The following is a 22,994-nucleotide window of genomic DNA, read 5'->3' on the forward strand; positions in this document are numbered from 1 at the left end:
CAGACAACAGAAACAGGAAGCCTCAAGAAAAATCAGAACACACAATGCCATCTAGAAAACAGAATAAGCATATATTTTCAGTTATTCATAGTAACTGTTACCCATTCATTGAGCACTTACTCTGTGCCTGGCATTATTCTAGGCACTTTCTATTCATTATTTCTAATCCTTAAATTTACACTGTCTATGAAAAGATATTGTCTGCTGCTAACAGAAAAATTACAGATCAAAGCATTTTGTTCTTATTTTTCAGATTCAAGATGGCAGCTGGCATAAGGCAAAATTCCTTTTTCACACCCAGGACCCTAATCAACTTCCAGTAATAGAAGTACAAAAACTTCCTCATCTCAAAACCGAACGGAAGTACTACATTGAAAGCAGTTCCGTATGCTTTCTCTAAGGTCTCTGAATTAGTTCAGAATGCATGCTGTTGGCCAGGTAATTGTTGCAGAGGGGAAAATATAGACAGAAAGGTACTATTGGATATCATGAAATACATGGAATAAAGCATTGGCTAAATTTTAAAGAATCTCAGGAAGAAAAGACTTCCTCCTAAGAAGGAGACAAGGCATTTTTTAAAGGACTATAACTGATAAAGTATTTAATTCTTTAAAAAATTATATTGATCTGAGCTTTCTTAGAGAATTCCCTAGAACTGAACATTTATAAAAATGGAATTCTTCAGGGTATTCTATATTTTTTGACTGCCTGAGAGCAAAGTACCCATTAGACAGCTGGAGATGCAAAGCACTGTGGAGCAATACTGGCTAATGCTCCCAAATGTGCAATGCTTCTGTCTAAAAACTGCAAGCCACAGTCTAATACATCTTCTTTTCCCAAATACTAAGCTGTATTCAGGTCCCCAGTGGGCATATACATCTTAGCCGGTGGTACACTACCTCTTATGTGTTGCCTTTTTGTGTTGCTTGGTGCTCTTTCTAAAAAAAGGTGCTTGTGGCTTTCATAAACTATTTTATTTCTTTATTCGTCTTTGTCATTCTTTAAGAGTGTATGTACTGGTTACATCAATATATGTTTTGGTTGTTAGTACTTATTTTAATTTGTTTGGTCATATACTTAATAACAAGTAAAACATTATTTATGTGACGTTATTTTAAAATTCTCTTTGTGGATATAAAATCAAAGCCAGCACGTTGTAACCTGTGCTTAAGCACAAGAGAATTGGGAGGGGGTTTTATTGTTTGTTTTAAATTGCTGTAAAAAATATTATAGGCCAGCTACATCCAGTAGTAGGTTTGGGTTAGAGTTTAGGGGTTGTGATATACTATTTTAAAAAATCCATGATCATCTGGAATGATATTTTGTGTATATATATTTTGTAAAGTTGTAATTCAGCAAATCTTTTGAAATTGCTGCTGTTTTAAATTATAAAAACTTTGTTTCTGTTTCATAGAGATTACATGTTTTTTAATAATTCATTGATTTTCTTTCACCGTTCTTAAATATAATGTGTTGGGACCTAAAAGAATTCAATTTACCAGTCGTTAAAGCAACATTCAAGAAAACAAATACAGTCTTTTGCCATTTAAAATAGGCTAAGTTCAGACTTTCCTTGTCAGAGACATGTTAAGCATTAAAAATATTATACCTTTTGGTATATTGAAAAGCATGTACATCCATTATAAACATACCATCAAACCACACTTACCTATCTATAATAAAAATGTGCTTTAATATCTTTTTTGGTGCTTTTTTTTTTTTAAACATACCCTTTCATTATGTAGGACAGCCTCTTTCGCTTAGACCTACTTTACCTTGTACATTGCACTACTAGAAAGTATCTATTACACACCTGTAAAAGGATTCTAGGGCCTATTTCCTACTTAAAATGAGGTCATGGCATAGAAAGTCTCTCACATATGGTCAACTGATTTCTAACAAGGGTGCCAAGACCATTCAATGGAACGACAGTTTTTTCAACAAATAGTTTTGGGAAAACTTGATATCCATATGCAAAAGAATGAAGTTGGACCTTTATCTTACATGATATACAAAAATTGACTCAAAATGATGAAAACTATTACTGTAAACAGCATTTGGGATAATATCAAAAATTTTAAAAATAACATAAAATGTATCAAAGTCCTAAATGTAAGAGCTAAAACTACAAAACTCTTAAAACTTAGGTGAAAGGCTTCATGACATTAGATTTAGCAATTATTTCCTGGATAGGGCACCAAAAGCACAGTTGACAAAAGAAAACAATAAACTGGACTATAGCAAAACTTAAAACTTCTGTGCAAGGGACACTATCAAAATAGTAAAAAGACATCCCACTGAATGGGAGAAAATATCTGGGCATTATATGTTCGATAAGGTATTACTATCCAAAGTATATGAAGAACCCTTAAAACCCGAAACCAAAAACAACAAAAAACCCTCAAGAAACCCAAAGTAAAAATGAGCAAAAGACTTAACAGACATTTCTCTGAAGATACACAAATGGCCAACATGAAAAGATACTTAACATCACTAGTCATTAGGTGCAAATCAAAACCATAGTTATATACTATTTTGTACAAATTAAGATGGTTATTTCTGTCCCTTCAAAATAGGAAAATAACAAGTGTTGGTGAAGATATGAAGAAACTGTAACCCTTATAAATTACTGATGGGAATGTAAAAAGGTACAACTGCTGTGGAAAATAACTTGGCAGTTCCTCAAAAGTTACATGTAGAATTACCATATATGATACAGTAACTCTACTTCACATATATACCCAAGAGAACTGAAAGAAGGAAACATATTTTTACACCAGTGTTCATAGAAATATTATATAGAATAGCCAAAAGATGGAAATAACCCCAGTGTGTCAAGAGAGGAACTGATGAACAAAATGTGGTATGTACATGCTGCTACTAAGTCACTTCAGTCGTGTCCGACTCTGTGCGACCCCATAGACGGCAGCCTACCAGGCTTCCCCGTCCCTGGGATTCTCCAGGCAAGAACACTGGAGTGAGTTGCCATTTCCTTCTCCAATGCCTGAAAGTGAAAAGTGAAAGGGAAATCGCTCAGTCGTGTCCGACTCTTCGCGACCCCATGGAATGCAGCTCACCAGGCTCCACCATCCATGGGATTTTCCAGGCAAGAGTACTGGAGTGGGGTGCCATTGCCTTCTCCGGTATGTACATACATTGGCCTGTTATTAGGCCTTGAAAATGAAATTCTGACATATGCTCAAACATTGATGTACCTTGAAAACAGTATGCTACATGAAAAAAGGCAGAGAAAAAAGGGTAAATATTGTATGATTCCATTCATATGAATTACCAAGAATAGACAAATTCCTAAACAGAAAATATAACAGGTTTATCAGAGGCTAAATGAGGTAAAAAATAAATTATTTTTTAAAGAATAGAGTTTCTGTTTGAAATAATGACAAATTTCTGGAGATGGGTGGTAATGACAGTTGTACAATATGAATATACTTAATGCAACTGAATTATACACTTAAAATTGGTCATTTTAATCATTTTATGTTGTATATTTTACCGCAATTTTTCAAAATAGGGTTATGGCAAAGATGTCAGATTTCCTGCTTGAGAAATAGAAATGTTTTTAAAAGGAGCCAAGACTGATTCTCAGGTGGCTCAGATGGTAAAGAGTCTGCCTGTAATGCAGGAGACCCATGTTCAATCCCTGGGTTGGGAAGTTTCCCTGGAGAAGGAAATGGCAACCCACTCCAGTATCCTTGCCTGGAAAATCTTATGGAGGGAGGAGCCTGGCAGGCTACAATCCATAGGGTTGCAAAGAGTCAGACAGGACTAAGCCACTTCACTTTTGCTTTCAAGACTGAGTCTAAATGTAAGAACCCACAGTTTATACTCTGGTTTCAGTTTATATCCTATACCTTCTGTTCTCCCCCTACACAAAAAAAACTTTGTATCAGAGGTATAAATGATTTTCCTAGATTTCATTTCAGAAATATATATAAAATAGAAATACCTTACTTTGTGTTCATGTTTCGTTCCTGAAATATTAAATTTAAAGCAAATTTTAATCAATTATAGGTGGTATAGTCTGGTAGTTAAGAATACTCTAAGGATGTGACTTTGGGTATATTATTTATTCTTCATTGTCCCAGTTTCTTCACTATAAAGTGGGGATTATAAAAGTAAAAATCAGCATTAGGGTTTTCCAGAGAAACAGATAGTAGAGAAATAGACAGATGAAAGGTAACAGATAAATTGATGATAGATAACTAGAAAGATATAAATATATATATTTAATATACATAGGGCTTTCCTGGTGACTCAGCAGCAAAGAACCCATCTGCCAATGCAGGAGACATGGTTTTGATCACTAGGTCTGGAAAAGGAAATAACAACCCACTCCAGTATTCTTGCTTGGGAAATCCCATGGACAGAGCAGCCTGGTGGGCTATAATCCATGGGGTCACAAATTACCCTAATTGTACATGGATTAAATGCACCAACCAAAAGACACAGACTGGCTGGGTGGAAACAAAAATAAGACCTGTACATATGTTGTCTACAAGAGACTCACTTCAAGCCTAGGGACACTTACAGACTGAAAGTAAGGGGATGGGAGAAGGTATTCCACACAAATGGAAATGATAAGAAAGCTGGAATAGCAATACTCATATCAGACAAAATACACATTGAAACAAAGACTGTTTTAAGAGACAAAGAAGGCCACTACCTAATGATCAAAGGTTCAATCCAAGAAGGAGATACAACAATTATATATGCATCCAACATAGGAGCCCCTCAATATGTCAGGTAAATACTAACAACCATAAAGGGAGAAAATGACAGTATTAATAGGGGACTTTAATACCCCCCTTTCATCAGTAGACAGATCATTTGGACAGAAATTAATAAGAAAACACAGGCCTTAAATGACACTTTAGACAAGTTGGACTTAATATTTATAGAGCATTCCATCCAAAAGCAGCAGACTACACATTCTTAATCAAGTGCACATGGAACATTCTCCAGGATTGACCATATGCTGCACCACAAGGTGAGCCTTGATAAATCTAGGAAAACTGAAAACATATCAAGCATCTTTTCTGACCACAACACTGAAATAAAAAATAAATGACAAGGAAAAAACTCTAAAAAACACAAACACATGGCAGCTAAAGAATATGCTACTTAACAACTAATGGATCACTGAAGAAATCAAAGAGGAAATTTAAAAATACCTGAAGACAAATGAAAATCAAAGCACAGTGGGATGCAACAAAAGCAGTTCTAAGAGGGGAGTTTACAGCAATACCTCAAGAAATACTTTTACAACCTTATCTCAAGAAACAAGAAAAATCTCAAATAAATAACCTAACCTTACACCTAAAACAACTAAATAAAGAAGGACAAACAAAACCTAAAGTTAGTAGAAGGAAATATATCATAAAGATCAGAGCAGAAATAAAACAGAGACAAAGAAAACAATTGCAGAGATCAATGAAACTAAAAGCCAGCTCTTTGAAAAGATAAACAAAATAGAAAAAGAGGGGGAGGACTCAAATGAATAAGATTAGAAATGAAAAATGAGAAGCTACCATTGACCCCACAGGCATACCAAGGATTGTCAAGAGACTACTATGAACAATTGTATGCCAAAAAAATGCAAACGTAGAGGAAATGGACAAATTCTTAGAAAGGAACCACAAAGAAATAGAAAACTTGAACAGACCACTCACAAGTGCTGAAATTGAAACTGATTAGAAACCTCCCAAGTAACAAAGGATGTCACCATTAAGCCCACCATAGAGCTGCCAGATCTTACACAGGATTGGGAAATAGACTCTTGGAGGGCACAAATAGAACCGTGTGTATACCACGACACACGACAAAAGATCGGTGACCCCACAAGAGACTGACCCAACTTGCCCAGGAATGTCTAGGAGTCTCCAGCGAAGGCATGGGTCAGTGGTGGCCTGCTGAAGGGTTGGGGGTACTGAGGGTATAAGTACATGCATGGGATCTTCTGAAGGAAGTCACCATTATCTTCATTACCTCCACCATAGTTTGGCCCCAGGTAAATAGCAGGGAGGGAACACAGCTCCGCCCATCAATAGAAAATTAGACTAAGGATTTACTGAGCATTTACTGAAAAAGCAAGAGAGTTCCAGAAAAACATCTAGTTCTGCTTTATTGACCATGCCAAAGCCTTTGACTGTGTGGATCACAACAAACTGTGGAAAATTCTGAAAGAGATGGGAATACCAGACCACCTGACCTGCCTCTTGAGAAACTTGTATGCAGGTCAGGAAGCAAAAATTAGAACTGGACATGGAACAACAGACTGATTCCAAATAGGAAAAGGAGTACGTCAAGGCTGTATATTGTCACCCTGCTTATTTAACTTATATGCAGAGTACATCATGAGAAACACAAGCTGGAATCAAGATTGCCGGGAGAAATATCAATAACCTCAGATATGCAGATGACACCACCCTTATGGCAGAAAGTGAAGAGGAACTAAAAAGCCTCTTGATGAAAGTGAAAGTGGAGAGTGAAAAAGTTGGCTTAAAGCTCAACATTCAGAAAACTAAGATCATGGCATCCAGTCCCATCACTTCATGGGAAAACAGTGGAAACAGTATCAGACTTTATTTTGGGGGGCTCCAAAATCACTGCAGACGGTGACTGCAGCCATGAAATTAAAAGACACTTACTCCTTGGAAAGAAAGTTATGACCAACCTAGATAGCATATTCAAAAGCAGAGACATTACTTTGCCAACAAAGGTCCGTCTAGTCAAGGGTATGGTTTTTCCTGTGGTCATGTATGGATGTGAGAGTTGGACTGTGAAGAAGGCTGAGTGCCGAAGAATTGATGCTTTTGAACTGTGGTGTTGGAGAAGACTCTTGAGAGTCCCTTGGACTGCAAGGAGATCCAACCAGTCCATTCTGAAGGAGATCAGCCCTGGGATTTCTTTGGAAGGAATGATGCTGAAGCTGAAACTCCAGTACTTTGGCCGCCTCATGCGAAGAGTTGACTCACTGGAAAAGACTCTGATGCTGGGAGGGATTGGGGGCAGGAGGAGAAGGGGACGACAGAGGATGAGATGGCTGGATGGCATCACTGACTCGATGGACGTGAGTCTTAGTGAACTCCGGGAGCTGGTGATGGACAGGGAGGCCTGGTGTGCTGCGATTCATGGGGTCGCTAAGAGCTGGACACAACCGAGCAACTGAACTGAATTGAATGGGACTGGATGCCATGATACTAGTTTTTTGAATGTTGAATTTTAAGTCATCAAACATTTAGAGAAGAGCTAATGCCTATCCTTCTAAAACTCTTTCCAAAAAATTGCAGAGGAAAGAACACTCCCAAACTCATTCTATGAGGCCACCATCACCCTGATACCAAAACCAAAGACAACACAAAAAAAGAAAACTACACACCAATATCACTGATGAACATAGATGCAAAAATCCTCAACAAAATTCTATCAGACAGAATTCAACAACACATTAAAAAGTTCATACACGACAATCAAGTTGGGATTATCCCAAGGATGCAGGGATTCTTCAGTATATGCAAATCAAACAATGTGATATACCATATTAACAAATTGAAAGATAAAAACCATGTGATAATCTCAATAGATGCAGAAAAAGCCTTTGACAAAATTTAGCACCCATTTATGATAAAAATTCTTCAAAAACTAGGCATAGAAAAGGAACCACCTCAACATAATAAAGGCCATATATGACAAAGCAAATATTATTGTCAACTGTGGAAAACTGAAAACATTCTGAGATTAGGAACAAGAAGGGTGCCCACTCTCACTACTATTAGTCAACATAATTCTGGAAGTCGTAGCTAAAACAAAATTTTAAAAATAGGGAATTTGCTGTGTGACTCAAGAAACTCAAACCCAGGCACTGTAGCAACCTAAAGTGGTAAGATGGGAAGGGAGGTGAGAAGGAGGTTCAAGAGAGAAGGGACATGGGTATATCTATGACTGAGTCATGTTGATGTTTGGCAGAAACCAACATGCTATTGTAGAGCAATTATCCTTCAATTAAAAATAAATTTAATTATTAAAAAAGTGTTAAAAACCATATCCTTTTTTCTGTTTTTTAGTAGTTTCTCTAGGAATTACAGTATTAAATTCTAACTTACCACAATCAACTTGGAGCTAATACTGAACTATTTAAAGTAAAATACAGGAATCCTGCAACAGTATTCAGTTCAGTTCAGTTCAGTCACTCAGTCGTGTCCGACTCTTCGTGACCCCATGGAATGCAGCTCACCAGGCTCCTCCATCCATGGGATTTTCCAGGCAAGAGTACTGGAGTGGGGTGCCATCACCTTCTCTGGTATGTACATACATTGGCCTGTTATTAAGCCTTGAAAATGAAATTCTGACGTATGCTCAAACATTGATGTACCTTGAAAACATTATGCTACATGAAAAAAGGCAGAGAAAAAAGGGTAAATATTGTATGATTCCATTCATATGAATTACCAAGAATAGACAAATTCCTAAACAGAAAATATAACAGAGGTTTATCAGAGGCTAAATGAGGTAAAAATAAATTATTTTTTAAAGAATAGAGTTTCTGTTTGAAATAATGACAAATTTCTGGAGATGGGTGGTAATGACAGCTGTACAACAATATGAATATACTTAATGCAACTGAATTATACACTTAAAATTGGTCGTTTTAATCATTTTATGTTGTATATTTTACCACAATTTTTCAAAATAGGGTTATGGCAAAGATGTCAGATTTCCTGCTTGAGAAATAGAAATGTTTTTAAAAGGAGCCAAGACTGATTCTCAGGTGGCTCAGATGGTAAAGAGTCTGCCTGTAATGCAGGAGACCCATGTTCAATCCCTGGGTTGGGAAGTTTCCCTGGAGAAGGAAATGGCAACCCACTCCAGTATCCTTGCCTGGAAAATCTTATGGAGGGAGGACAATCCATAGGGTTGCATAAGAGTCAGACAGGACTGAGCAACTTCACTTTCACTTTTGCTTTCAAGACTGAGTCTAAATGTAAGAACCCACAATTTATACTCTGGTTTCAGTTTATATCCTATGTCTTCTGTTCTCCCCCTACACACATAAAAACTTTGTATCAGAGGCATAAATGATTTTCCTAGATTTCATTTCAGAAATATATATAAAATAGAAATACCTTACTTTGTGTTCATGTTTCGTTCCTGAAATATTAAATTTAAAGCAAATTTTAATCAATTATAGGTGGTATAGTCTGGTAGTTAAGAATACTCTAAGGATGTGACTTTGGGTATATTATTTATTCTTCATTGTCCCAGTTTCTTCACTATAAAATGGGGATTATAAAAGTAAAAATCAGTATTAGGGTTTTCCAGAGAAACATAATAGGAGAGAGAGACAGATGAAAGGTAACAGATAAATTGATGATAGATGACTCCTCCTCCTCCTAAGTCACTTCAGTCGTGTCCGACTCTGTGCGACCCCATAGATGGCAGCCCACCAGGCTCCCCCGTCCCTGGGATTCTCCGGGCAAGAACACTGGAGTGGGTTGCCATTTCCTTCTCCAGATAGATGACTAGAAAGATATAAATATATATATTTAATATACATAGGCTTTCCTAGTGACTCAGCAGTAAAGAACCCACCTGCAAATGCAGGAGACATGGTTTTGATCACTGGGTCTGGAAGATCACTGGAAAAGGAAATAGCAACCCACTCCAGTATTCTTGCTTGGGAAATCCCATGGACAGAGCAGCCTGGTGGGCTACAATCCATGGGGTCACAAATTACCCTAATTGTAAATGGATTAAATGCACCAACCAAAAGACATAGACTGGCTGGGTAGATACAAAAATAAGACCTGTACATATGTTGTCTACAAGAGACTCACTTCAAACCTAGGGACACTTACAGACTGAAAGTAAGGGGATGGGAGAAGGTATTCCACACAAATGGAAATCATAAGAAAGCTGAAATAACAATACTCACATCAGACAAAAATGTTGAAACAAAGACTGCTTTAAGAGACAAGGCCACTTCCTAATGATCAAAGGTTCAATCCAAGAAGAAGATATAACAGTCATATATGCATCCAACATAGGAGCCCCTCAATATGTCAGGTAAATACTAACAACCATAAAGGGAGAAAATGACAGTAACAGTATTAAAGTAATAGGGGACTTTTAATACCCCTCTTTGGAGAAGGCAATGGCAACCCACTCCAGTACTCTTGCCTGGAAAATCCCATGGACAGAGGAGCCTGGTAGGCTGCAGTCCATGGGGTCGCTAAGAGTCGGGCACGACAGAGCGACTTCACTTTCACTTTTCACTTTCATGCATTGGAGAAGGAAATGGCAACCCACTCCAGTGTTCTTGCCTGGAGAATCCCAGTGACAGGGGAGCCTGGTGGGCTGCCATCTATGGGGTCGCACAGAGTCGGACACGACTGAAGCGACTTAGCAGCAGCAGCAGCAATACCTCCCTTTCATCAGTGGACAGATCATTTGGACAGAAATTAATAAGAAAACACAGGCCTTAAATGACACTTTAGACAAGTTGGACTTAATATTTATAGAGCATTCCATCCAAAAGCAGCAGACTACACATTCTTAATCAAGTGCACATGGAACATTCTCCAGGATTGACCATATGCTGCACCACAAGGTGAGCCTTGATAAATCTAGGAAAACTGAAAACATATCAAGCATCTTTTCTGACCACAACACTGAAATAAAAAATAAATGACAAGGAAAAAACTCTAAAAAACACAAACACATGGCAGCTAAAGAATATGCTACTTAACAACTAATGGATCACTGAAGAAATCAAAGAGGAAATTTAAAAATACCTGAAGACAAATGAAAATCAAAGCACAGTGGGATGCAACAAAAGCAGTTCTAAGAGGGGAGTTTACAGCAATACCTCAGGAAATACTTTTACAACCTTACCTCAAGAAACAAGAAAAATCTCAAATAAATAACCTAACCTTACACCTAAAACAACTAAATAAAGAAGGACAAACAAAACCTAAAGTTAGTAGAAGGAAATATATCATAAAGATCAGAGCAGAAATAAAACAGAGACAAAGAAAACAATTGCAAAGATCAATGAAACTAAAAGCCAGCTCTTTGAAAAGATAAAATAGAAAAAGAGGGGGAGGACTCAAATGAATAAGATTAGAAATGAAAAATGAGAAGCTACCATTGACCCCACAGGCATACCAAGGATTGTCAAGAGACTACTATGAACAATTGTATGCCAATAAAATGCAAACATGGAGGAAATGGACAAATGCTTAGAAAGGAACCATGAAGAAATAGAAAATTTGAACAGACCAATCACAAGTGCTGAAATTGAAACTGTGATTAGAAACCTCCCAAGTAACAAAGGAGGTCACCATTAACCCCAGCATACAGCTGCCAGATCTTACACAGGACTGGGAAATAGACTCTTGGAGGGCACAAACAGAACTTTGTGTATAGCATGACCCAGGACAAAAGATCAGTGACCCCACAAGAGACTGACCCAACTTGCCCAGGAATGTCCAGGAGTCTCCAGTGGAGGCATGGGTCAGCGGTGGCCTGCTGGGGGTACTGAGGGTATAAGTACATGCATGGGATCTTCTGAAGGAAGTCACCATTATCTTCATTACCTCCACCAGGTAAATAGAGGGGAGGGAACACCGCTCCACCCATCAATAGAAATTTAGACTAAAGATTTACTGAGCATGGCCCCGCCATCAGAACAAGACCCAGTTTCCCCCTCAGTCTCTCCCTTCAGGAGCTTCCATAAGCCTCTTATCCCTCTCCATCAGAGGGCAGACAGACTGAAAACCACAATCACAGAAAACTAACCAATCTAATCACATGGACCACAGCCTTGTCTAACTCAATGAAACTATGCGCCATGCCTTGTAGGGCCACCCAAAACAGACAGGTCATGGGGAAGAGTTCTGACAAAATGTGGTCCACTGGAAAAGGGAATGGAAAACCACTTCAGTATTCTTGCCTTGAGAATCCCATGAACAGTATGAAAAGGCAAAAAGACAGGACACTGAAAGATGAACTCCCCATGTTGGTAGTTGCCCAATATGCTGCTGGAGAAGAGTGGAGAAATAACTCCAGAAAGAATGATGATGGAGCCAAAGCAAAAACAACACCCAGTTTTGATGCTGTAAAGAGCAATATTACAGAGGAACCTGGATGTTAGGTCCATGAATCAAGGTAAATTGGAAGTGGTCAAACAGGAGATGGCAAGAGTGAACATCAACATTTTAGGAATCAGCGAACTAAAATGGATTAGAATGGGTGAATTTAACTCAGATGACCATTATACCTACTACTGTAGGAAAGAATCCCTTAGAAGAAATGGAGTAGCCCCCATTGACATGAGGCCCTGGCACCTGCACACCCCTTATCAAGGGGATAATGGTCAGCACAGTGAAGAGGCAGCAAGTATCCATACTAAAAGCAGCCCTTGTGCCAACAATATTAAACTTACACCAGTTCCCGCATATACACAGGCTTCCAAGAATACAGTAGATAATGGTTTGCCTAAACTTACACAGTAAGAGAAATAAAATAAGGAAGCAGAGGTAGAGATTGGTATAAGATGGTGGTGTAGAAGGAAGTGTGCTTACCTACTCTTGCGAGAGCACAAAAATCACAACTAGCTGGTGAATGACCATCAACAGGAGGATGCTGGAACCCACCAAAAAAAGATACCCCAAATTCAAAGACAAATGAGCCAACACAATGAGATGGTTGGAGAGGTGCAAACCATAATACCAAATCCAACACTCCCCAGCTGGGTGACCCACAAACTGGGAAACAATAATACCAAAGAAGTTCTCCCACTGTTGTGAAGGTTCTGAGCCCTAGGTCACACTTCCCAGCATGGGATCTGGCAAAGGAACTGGGAATCCCAGGGAATCTGACTTTGAAGACCAGCAGAATTGGATTATAGGACTTCCACAGGACTAGGGGAAACAGAGACTCTACTCTTAGAAAACACATAATCTTGTGTGTACCATGACCCAGAGGAAAAGAGCAGTGAACCTACAGGAGACTGAACCAGACCTACCTGCTAGTGTTGGAGGGTCTCCTGTGGAGGCATGTGTCAGCAGTAGCTTACCACAGGGATGAGGTCCTGGCAGAAGCAATCCTGGAAGGTTCCCTTTGACATAAGTCCTCTTGGAGGTCACCATTAACTCTACCATAGAGCCCATAGACCCCCAGGGCTGGGTCACCTCAGGCCAAACAACTAACAGGGAAGGAATGAAACCATAAGCAATCAGCAGATAACTGGATTTGAATTTTATTGAGCACAGCAAGACCCAGGTCCCTTCTATCCAGGTCCCACCACCAGTCCCTTCTATCAGGAAGCTTACACAAGCTCCATAGCCTCATTCACCAGAGGGCAGACAGAAAAAGCAAGAAGAACCACAATCCTGTGGAGGGCTATAATGAAAATCTCATCAAAGACAGTTAATCAAAATGAAAATGTAGAGGGTTATGTCCCAGATGAAGGAAAAAAAACAAAAATCCCAGAAAAACAACAAAATGAAGTGGAGATATGCAATCTTCCAGAAAAAGAATTCAAAATAATGATAGTGAAGATGATCCAGGATCTTGGAGAAAGAATGGAGAAGATGCAATAAATGTTTATCAAAGACCTACAAGAACTAAAGAACAAACAGATGAACAAAATACTAGAAGGAATCAACAGCAGAATAACTGAGGTAGAAGAACAGACAAGTTACCTGAAAGACAGAATGGTGGACATCACTGTCACAGAATAGAATAGAAAAAAGACTAAAAATCAATGAAGACAGCCTAAGAGACCTTTAGGACAACATTATATGCACCAAAATTCACATTATAGGGACTCCAGAAGGAGAAGAGAGAGAGAAAGGACCTGAGAAAATATTTGGAGAGATAATAGATGAAAAGCTTCCTAACATGGGAAAGGATATAGCCAACCAAGTCCAGGAAGTGCAGAGAGTCCCAGGCAGGATAAACCCAAGCACCGATACACGGACACACATTGTAGTCAAGCTGATGAAAATTAAAGACAAAGATAAATTATTAAAAGCAACAAGGGAAAAATGACAAATAACATACAAGAGAACTCCCATAAGGTTATCAGCCGATTTCTCAACAGAAATTCTACAAGTCAGAAGGGAATGGCACTATATATTTAAAGTGATGAATGGGAAGATCCTACCACCAAGAATACTCTACCCAGAAAGACTTTTGTTCAGACTTGACAGAGAAATCAAAAGCTTTCCAGACAAGCAAAAGTTAAAGAGAATTTGGTACCAGCAATCCAGCTATACAACAAATGCTAAAGGAACTTTTCTAGGCAGGAAACACAAGAGAAGGAAAAGACCTACAGAAAATAAAGTAAATGGTTTAACTACACCAATCAAAAGACACAGACTGGCTAGATGGATAAAAACATGTGCATGTATGCACTTCCACTTACCACATTTTATTTAACCTATGTAATTATTTTATATTGTTAGATTAATCGTTTCCATTATAGCTTTCAATTGTAATTCTTTTTTGTCTAGCTGTTGATTGTGAAAACTGATAAACATCTTTTCCTATTGTGATTATTATTCACTTAATACCATTGTATCATGATTGGTCAACAGAAAATAACAGAATTCCATATCACTGAAAGTACCATTTAATAGAAAAACATGCAATCACTTTTTAAAATCCAGATGCATATCAGAATATTCTTGGAATTGCTTCCCTGGTGGCTCAGGTAGTAAAGAACCTTCCTTCAATGCAGGACACCTGGGTTTGACCCCTGGGTCAGAAAGATCACCTGGAGAAGGGAACAATTAACAATTCCGGTAGTCTTCCCTGCAGAATCTCATGGACAGAGAAGCCCAGTGGGCTACAGTCCGTGCGGTCACAAAGAGTCAAACTGGACCTTTATCTAGCTTGTTTCACTTTATCTATTTCATTTTCAATGCTCCCATTTCATTTAGTTTCTGTATTCCAATTTCTCCCTCTTTTTGTTGTTGCTGCTTCTCAAGGCTTTATCAAGTGTAAGAGAAAAGCTTCTGTACACATATATAAATATAAATAGTATGTATAATGTACATATTTTTAGAAAACTTATGAATTTTTGAATAGCTATGACATTTTTCTTCCACTGTTTGACTTAGTATGAATAGAATGCTAGATTTTAATTTATATTCACTCAGAAGTTTGATATAGTTCCATGTATTTCAGTATCTAGTATTATTTGTAAAAGTCTAGAAAGTTTATTACTTGAGTGATTAAAAAAATTTTTTGAAGAGGCTTGAAATTTCAAATCCAATTTTCAGAGTATAAAGAAATAATAGGTAATAAAAAATTTAAAAAACAAAATATGTGATATAGTATTATTAAAGTATTATAGTATTATATATATTAAAGTATAGTATTATCAAAACATGTGATATAGTATTATTAATAAACACAGATTTTGTTCAAATTACACAAAATTTTATGTTAGTGTCCGTTATTTGTTTTCATACCTTTTTCAAGATTCCACATTGTATAAAATTGCATTCTGAGCATCTTCAGATGCATGCAACAAATTCTCATTCATTCTGTTCATTTTTATTTGGTTAAAGATATTTTCTAGCCATCTGTATGTCTCCTTTGGAGAAGTAAGCCAGAAAGAAAAACACCAATACAGTATACTAACGCATATATATGGAATTTAGAAAGATGGTAACGATAACCCTGTATACGAGACAGCAAAAGAGACACTGATGTATAGAACAGTCTTTTGGACTGTTGGAGAGGGAGAGGGTGGGATGATTTGGGAGAATGGCATTGAAATATGTATAATATCATATATGAAACGAGTCGCCAGTCCAGACTTGATGCACGATACTGGATGCTTGGGGCTGGTGCACTGGGATGACCCAGAGGGATGGTATGGGGAGGGAAGAGGGAGGAGGGTTCGGGATGGGGAACACATGTATGCCTGTGGTGGATTCATTTCGATATATGGCAGAACCAATACAATATTGTAAAGTTTAAAAATAAAATAAAATTAAAAAAAAAAGAAGTAACTAAAAAAAAAAGATATTTTCTAAATTTCCTTGCTATGGCTTCTTAGATACATGTATCATTTAAAAGTGGACATTTAATTTCCAAACACATGGGGTTTTTTAAGTTTTTTTATATATTAACTTCTCATTTAAATGCTTCTCTGCAATCAACCTCTATGTTTTCTCAGTATTCTAACCTTAATGAGGCTTTCAATGGCTAAGTCAAATATCTCTCCTTGTAAATGTCACATTGCACTTGAAAATACTGGGGTTATTTTAAAACAAAGAAAGAAAACAAAGTTTCCACTGTTTCCCCATCCACTTGCCATGAAGTGATGGGACCGGATGCCATGATCTTAGTTTTTTCAATGTTGAGATTTAAGCCACCTTTTTCACTCTCCTCTTTCACTTTCATCAAGGCTCTTTAGTTCTTCTTCACTTTCTGCAATAATGGTGGTATCATCTGTATGTCTGAAGTTATTGATATTTTTCCCTGATCTTGATTCCAGCTTATGCTTCATCCAGTCCAGCATTTCGCATGATGTACCCTGCATATATGTTAAATAAGCAGGGTGACAATACACAGCCTTGACGTATTCCTTTCCCAATTTGGAACCAGTCCACTGTTCCATGTTCCATCCTAACTGTTGCTTCTTGACCTGCATATAGATTTCTCAGGAGGCAGGTAAGGTGGTCTGGTATTTCAATTTCTTTCAGAATTTTCCACAGTTTATTGTGATCCACACAGTCAAAGGCTTTAGCATGATCGATAAAGCAGATGTGTTTCTAGAATTCTCTTGCTTTTTCTATGATCCAACAGATATTGGCAATTCGGGGGTCTCAAAGAGTTGGACACAACTTAATGACTGAACAACAACAAAACATATAGATCAACAGAACAGAGAGCCCAGAAATAAACCCAACACCTATGAACAATTAATGGTGAGAAAACAGTCTCTTCATCTAGTGGTGCTGGAAGTTAGAAAGCTGCATGTAAATCAATGAACTCAGAACACAACCTGACACTGCACAAAAACAAACTCAAAATCACTTGAAGATTTAAATATAAGACACCATTAAATCCTAGAAGAGAACAAAGGCAAACTTTCTCTGACATAAATCATACCAATATTTTCTTAAGTCAGTCTCTCAAGGCAACAGAAATAAAGCAAAAATAAACAAATGGGAAATAATCAAATTCATCAGCTTTGGCACAGCAAAGGAAAACATAAAAGAAAAAGCCAACTTACATATTGGGAGAAAATACTGCAAATGATGCTATCAACAATGCCCTTAATTTCCAAAATATACAGACAACTTTCATAATTTGATAACAAAAACAAACACCCCAGTCATAAAATGGGCAAAACACCTAAATAGACATTTCTTCAAAGGAGACATACGGATGGCCTGTAAGCACAAGAAAAGACATTCATCATCACTAATTACTAGAGAAATGAAACTGCAACAAGTAATCACCTCACACCAGTCAGAATGGCCATCATTAAAAAGTCTACAAGTTGTAAAGGAATGAAACTCTAACACTTTCTAACACCACACACAAAAATAAACTCAAAATGGATTAAAGACTTAAATTTAAGACCAGATACTATAAAACTCTTAGAGGAAAACCTAGGCAGAACACTCTTGACATAAATCACAGCAAGATCCTCTATGACCCACCTCCCAGAGTAATGGAAATAAAAACAAAAATAAACAATTGGGACATAATTAAACTTAAAAGCTTTTGCACAACAGAGCAAGGTGAAAAGGCAGCCTTCAGAATGGGAAGAAATAGTAGCAAATGAAACAAGTGACAAAGAATTAATCTCTAAAATATACAAGCAGCTCATGCAGCTCAATACCAGAAAAATAAACGACCCAATAAAAAAGTGGGCCAAAGAACTAAACAGACATTTTTCCAAAGAAGACATATAGATGACTAACAAACACATGAAAAGATGCTCAACATCACTCATTATCAGAGAAATGCAAATCAAAACCACACAAGGTACCATCTCACGCCAGTCAGAATGACTGCCATCAAAAAGTCTACAAACAATAAATGCTGGAGAGGGTGTGAAGAAAAGGGAACCTCCTTACACCGTTGGTGGGAATGTACAGCCACTATGGAAAACAGTGTGGAGATTCCTTAAAAAACTGAAAATAGAACTGCCATATGACCCAGCAATCCCACTGCTGGGCATACACACTGAAGAAACCAGAACTGAAAGAGACACATGTACCCCAATGTTTATCGCAGCACTGTTAACAATAGCTACAACATGGAAGCAATCTAGATGTCCAACGGCAGATGAATGGATAAGGAAGTTGTGGTACATATACACAACAGAATATTACTTAGCTATAAAAAAGAACACATTTGAGTCAGTTCTAATGAGATGGATGAAACTGGAGCCTATTATAGAGTGAAGTAAGTCAGAAAGAGAAATACCAATACAGTATACTAAAGCATATATATGGAATTTAGAAAGACGGTACTGACGACCCTATATGCAAGACAGCAAGAGAGACACAGATGTAAAGAACAGACTTTTGGACTATGTGGGAGAAGGCAAGGGTGGGATGATTTGAGAGCACAGCATTGAAATATGTACATAAAATAGACGACCAGTGCATATGTAAATGGAGAAGGAAATGGCAACCCACTCCAGTATTCTTGCCTAGAGAATCCTGTGGTCAGAGGAGCCTGGTGGGCTGCCATCTATGCGGTTGCACAGAGTCAGACACAACTGAAGTGACTTAGTATGCATGCATGCATTGGAGAAGGAAATGGCAACCCACTCCAGTATTTTTGCCTGGAGAATCCCAGGGACAGAGGAACCTGGTGGGCTGCCATCTATGGGGTTGCACAGAGTAGGACACGACTGAAGTGACTTAGCAGCAGCAGCAGCAGCATATGTAAAATAGCTGACTAGTGCAAGTTCGATGCATGAAGCAGGGCACTCAAAGCCAGTGCTCTGGGACAACCGAGAGGGATGGGGTGGGGAGGGAGGCAGGAGGGGTATTCAGGAGGGGGGGACACATGTACATCCATGGCTGATTCATGTCGATGTATGGCAAAAACCACCACAACACTGTAAAGTAATTAGCCTCCAATTAAAACAGATAAATTAATTTTTTAAAAGTCTACAAGTAACAAATGCTGGAGAAGATGTTTAAAAAAAGGGAACCCTCTTACACTTTTTACACTGTTGATAGGAACGTCAATTGGTATAGCCATGATGGAAAACTATATGGTGGTTTCTCAAAAAAACTAAAAATAGAGTTGCCATATGATCTGGCAAGCCCACTCCTCAGCATATAACCAGACAAAACCATAATTCAAAAAGATACATGCATTCCTGTGTTCATTGCAGCACTATACACAATAGTCAAGACATGGAAGCAACTTACATGTCCATCGACAGATGCATAGATAAAGAAGATATGGTACATTTATACAATGGAATATTAGCTATAAAAAAGAACAAAATAATGCCATTTGCAGCAACACGGGTGCAACCAGTTTATATTATCATACAAACTGAAATACGTCAAAGAGAAAGATAAATACCATATAATATCACTTACGTGTGGAATCTAAAATACAACACAGCATATCTATGAAACAAAAATAGACCCACAGATACAGAGAACAGATTTGTGGCTCTAAGGGTGAGAGGAGTAGGGAAGAAAAGGATTGGGAGTTTGGGATTAGCAGATACAAACTATTATATATAGAATGGATAGACAACAAGGTCCTACTACTCTATAACATCGGGAACTATATTATATATCCTGTGATAAACCACAATGGATAAGAATATGAAAAAGTATATAAATATATTCTTTTACATATACAAAAAAATTATGTATGTATAACTGAGTCACTTGTTGTACAGCAGAAATTAACACTACATTGTAAACCAACTATGCTGCTGCTGCTGCTGCTAAGTCGCTTCAGTTGTGTTCAACTCTGTGCGACCCCATGGACGGCAGCCCACCAGGCTCCTCTGTCCATGGGATTTTCCAGGCAAGAGTACTGGAGTGGGGTGCCATTGCCTTCTTCAGTACAATTAAAACAAAATAAAGGGAACCAAAAATTTTTAAAAAACAATAACAATCATTAATGATTTACTTATGTTATGTTAGGTATTTTCGTCCTGTGAGGAACTATACTAAAAGCTTTCATGCATTTAATCCTAAAATAAATTGACATATGAAGAACTGAGATTTTGCCCAAGGTCAAATGGCAGAAAACTTGCAGAGATATAATTTTAACCTAGGTCTCTGTGATTTCACTGCCCCTCCTCTGTAACCAGGATAACTTATTTCATCCATGTATGTTCCATTATTATTCTATAAATAGCTTGCATTAGTTAAAAAACCCAGATAATAGCCCTATTTTTTCTATTTCCATTTGCTGCCATGTAATTGGTGTTAATGATACCTATTTCAAAATATTAATACTAATATTTTCATTAAAAAGAGTAATTCATTTAAAAAGGAAAACTTTAACTTTATGGATTTTATATTTAGTTTTTCTCAGTGACATGTTTTGGATTTATAAAAGAGATTAAGCTGTTTAACAACCAATACAAATGCTGAGATGCTATACAAAATATTCAGTTAAGTTAATATTTAATTGTCCCTTACTATTTCCTATATAATTCAAAATACCACAGAAAAACTTCCAAGTTTTCCTACAATTAAAATTTAAAACTTTGTACAAAATGTAATTAGTAAACCCAAACAAGTTTTTGGTTTAACAGTTGGAAGTGAGAAATTAAAACAAACAGAATTTGTTTAGTTTGGCTTCAAAACTAAGAATTATTCTGGCTAGTAAAAATTGCTGTTTTTAGGCTTTAGGTATTAAAAAATAAAAATAAAAATTTTAGATTTTGTTTTTTCCAGAAAACTTTAAAATTGTTTTAGGAACCTATTCCACATACTTCTTTGCAGCAAACACAATGCCTTGTGTATTAGGTCCCAGATTCCTCTAACAGCAATGGCCCAATTACTGGATCCTTCTAAAGGCTCATCAATTATGACTAAACCCTCCTGAATCATCATTTATTTATTAGATCCTTATCATGCTTTTGCCAATAACAGATCCAGCCAATTCTTTGGGAACTGTTACTTGTGTTTTAATAACAAGCCCATCCAAATCACAGAACGTCATGTTCCCCTGCTAAAGAATAATCAAACCCAGAACCAACCAGTGGTTTCTTCCCTGACCACTTGCCTCTGTGTCCCAACCTAAGAACACAGGCTCAGGAAATCAATCTGGCTTCGGACTGCACAGGAAATGAAGACATGCAAGCTTCTCTCCAAGGCCTATTAGGCCTTGAAGACCTGGCCTCTCATCACTTGTCAATTTTCTCTCCCTCCTTTCTAATCAGAGTCATTATACTCCAGTAGTCTGGCAACCCCCTCCAGTGTTCTTGCCTGGAGAATCCTAGGGACGGGGGAGCCTGGTGGGCTGCCATCTCTGGGGTCGCACAGAGTCGGACATGACTGAAGTGACTTAGCAGCAGCAGCAGCAGTTCACACCTAACTTATCTGCTGTTCCCTAAACATGGTACACTTTTTCATTCCTCTGTCTAGAAAGCTTTCCCACCTTGACGTCCTGGCCAATACCTGCTCATTCTTAAGTCAGCTCCTTAGGAAGGCTCTCCCAACTTTCCCTACAAAGGAATGCAGGCTGCCTCCTCTTTATATCACATTTATCCTCTACACTTGCTTCACTTTATTGTTACTGCTTTTCACATGTTTGTCTTCCTTCACTTAACTGTGACTCCCCTGAAGACAGTATAGATTTTAATGTTGATAATCACACAGAACAGCCTGGTGCGTGATGCAAACAGGTGCTCAAGTCCTTCAAGTCTTCTTGTGTATTGCAAACTAGACACGGTGACCCAAGTTGGAAATTTGAAATGAGCAAAACGACAAGGTCCCTGTGCTTAATGAGCTCACTATCTGGAGAGAAACTAGTGTTAATAAAATGATAATATTCATGAATATGTTATTACAATTTGAAAGAAACACACAGAAATTCTACTGAGACTGGAGCAGAAGGAGGAGGAATAGCTAAGGAAGGCTCCCCTAGGAAAGTAGTGCTTACTGGCCATCTAGAGGACGAGTAATTAGAGATGAGGCTGAGGAGAAGCTATGGGCCAGAATATAAGGGGTCTTTGCAAGCCCATAATGAGGATTTAGCTTTTTTGTAATTAGAGCAACATTAGGCATTCAAGAGTTTTAAGGCCTTGACTGACATTATCAGACTTGTGTTTTGCAAAGATGCTCAGGCAGCAGTCTGGAAAGTACACTGAAGAAACAAATATTTATTGACTGAATTAACAAATCAGTAAGTGAACTAACACTTAGCTAATTCTTGATCATTCACATTACGTTGCTGCTGCTGCTGCTAAGTCGCTTCCGTCGTGTCCAACTCTGTGTCACCCCATAGACGGCAGCCCACCAGGCTCCTCCATCCCTGGGATTCTCCAGGCAAGAATACTGGAGTGGGTTGCCAGTTCCTTCTCCAATGCATGCATGCATGCTAAGTCGCTTCAGTCGCGTCCAACTCTGTGCGACCCCATGGACAGCAGCCCACCAGGCTCCTCTGTCCACGCGATTCTCTAGGCAAGAATACTAGGCCCATCTAATTAGAATTTAAATTTTAATAGTATCTTCTTGGTCCATTGGTCCAGCATTGTCCAATGAAAATTTAATGTGAGCCACATACATAATCTAAAATTTTCAAGTACCTACATTTTAAAAAATAAAATGAAACAAGTGAAAATAATTTTAATAATGTATTATACATAGCCCACTGTATCTAAAATACTATTTCAACATGTACTCAATATGAAAGTTATTAAATTTTATACTAAATCTTTGTAATCCAATGTATTTCACATTTATACTACATATAATCCAATGTAAATATTTCACACTTATACT

At 37.8% G+C, this 22,994-nt stretch overlaps 1 protein-coding gene across 6 annotated transcripts in view; it reads left to right on the plus strand.

Moving 5' to 3' along the window:
• Window positions 1-1,702, plus strand: part of COL24A1 (collagen type XXIV alpha 1 chain) — a 397,241-nt gene extending 395,539 nt beyond the window's left edge. For all 6 annotated transcript variants that reach the window (XM_044944759.2, XM_044944764.2, XM_044944763.2 and 3 more), the window contains one exon: window positions 254-1,702. In XM_044944759.2, the coding sequence (XP_044800694.1) occupies window positions 254-400 (147 nt within the window). In that variant the 3' untranslated portion in view covers window positions 401-1,702. The remainder of the gene's footprint in view (window positions 1-253) is intronic.
• Window positions 1,703-22,994: the final 21,292 nt, after the last annotated feature.

Source organism: Bubalus bubalis, chromosome 6, assembly GCF_019923935.1.
Source record: "Bubalus bubalis isolate 160015118507 breed Murrah chromosome 6, NDDB_SH_1, whole genome shotgun sequence".
NCBI lineage: Eukaryota > Metazoa > Chordata > Mammalia > Artiodactyla > Bovidae > Bubalus > Bubalus bubalis.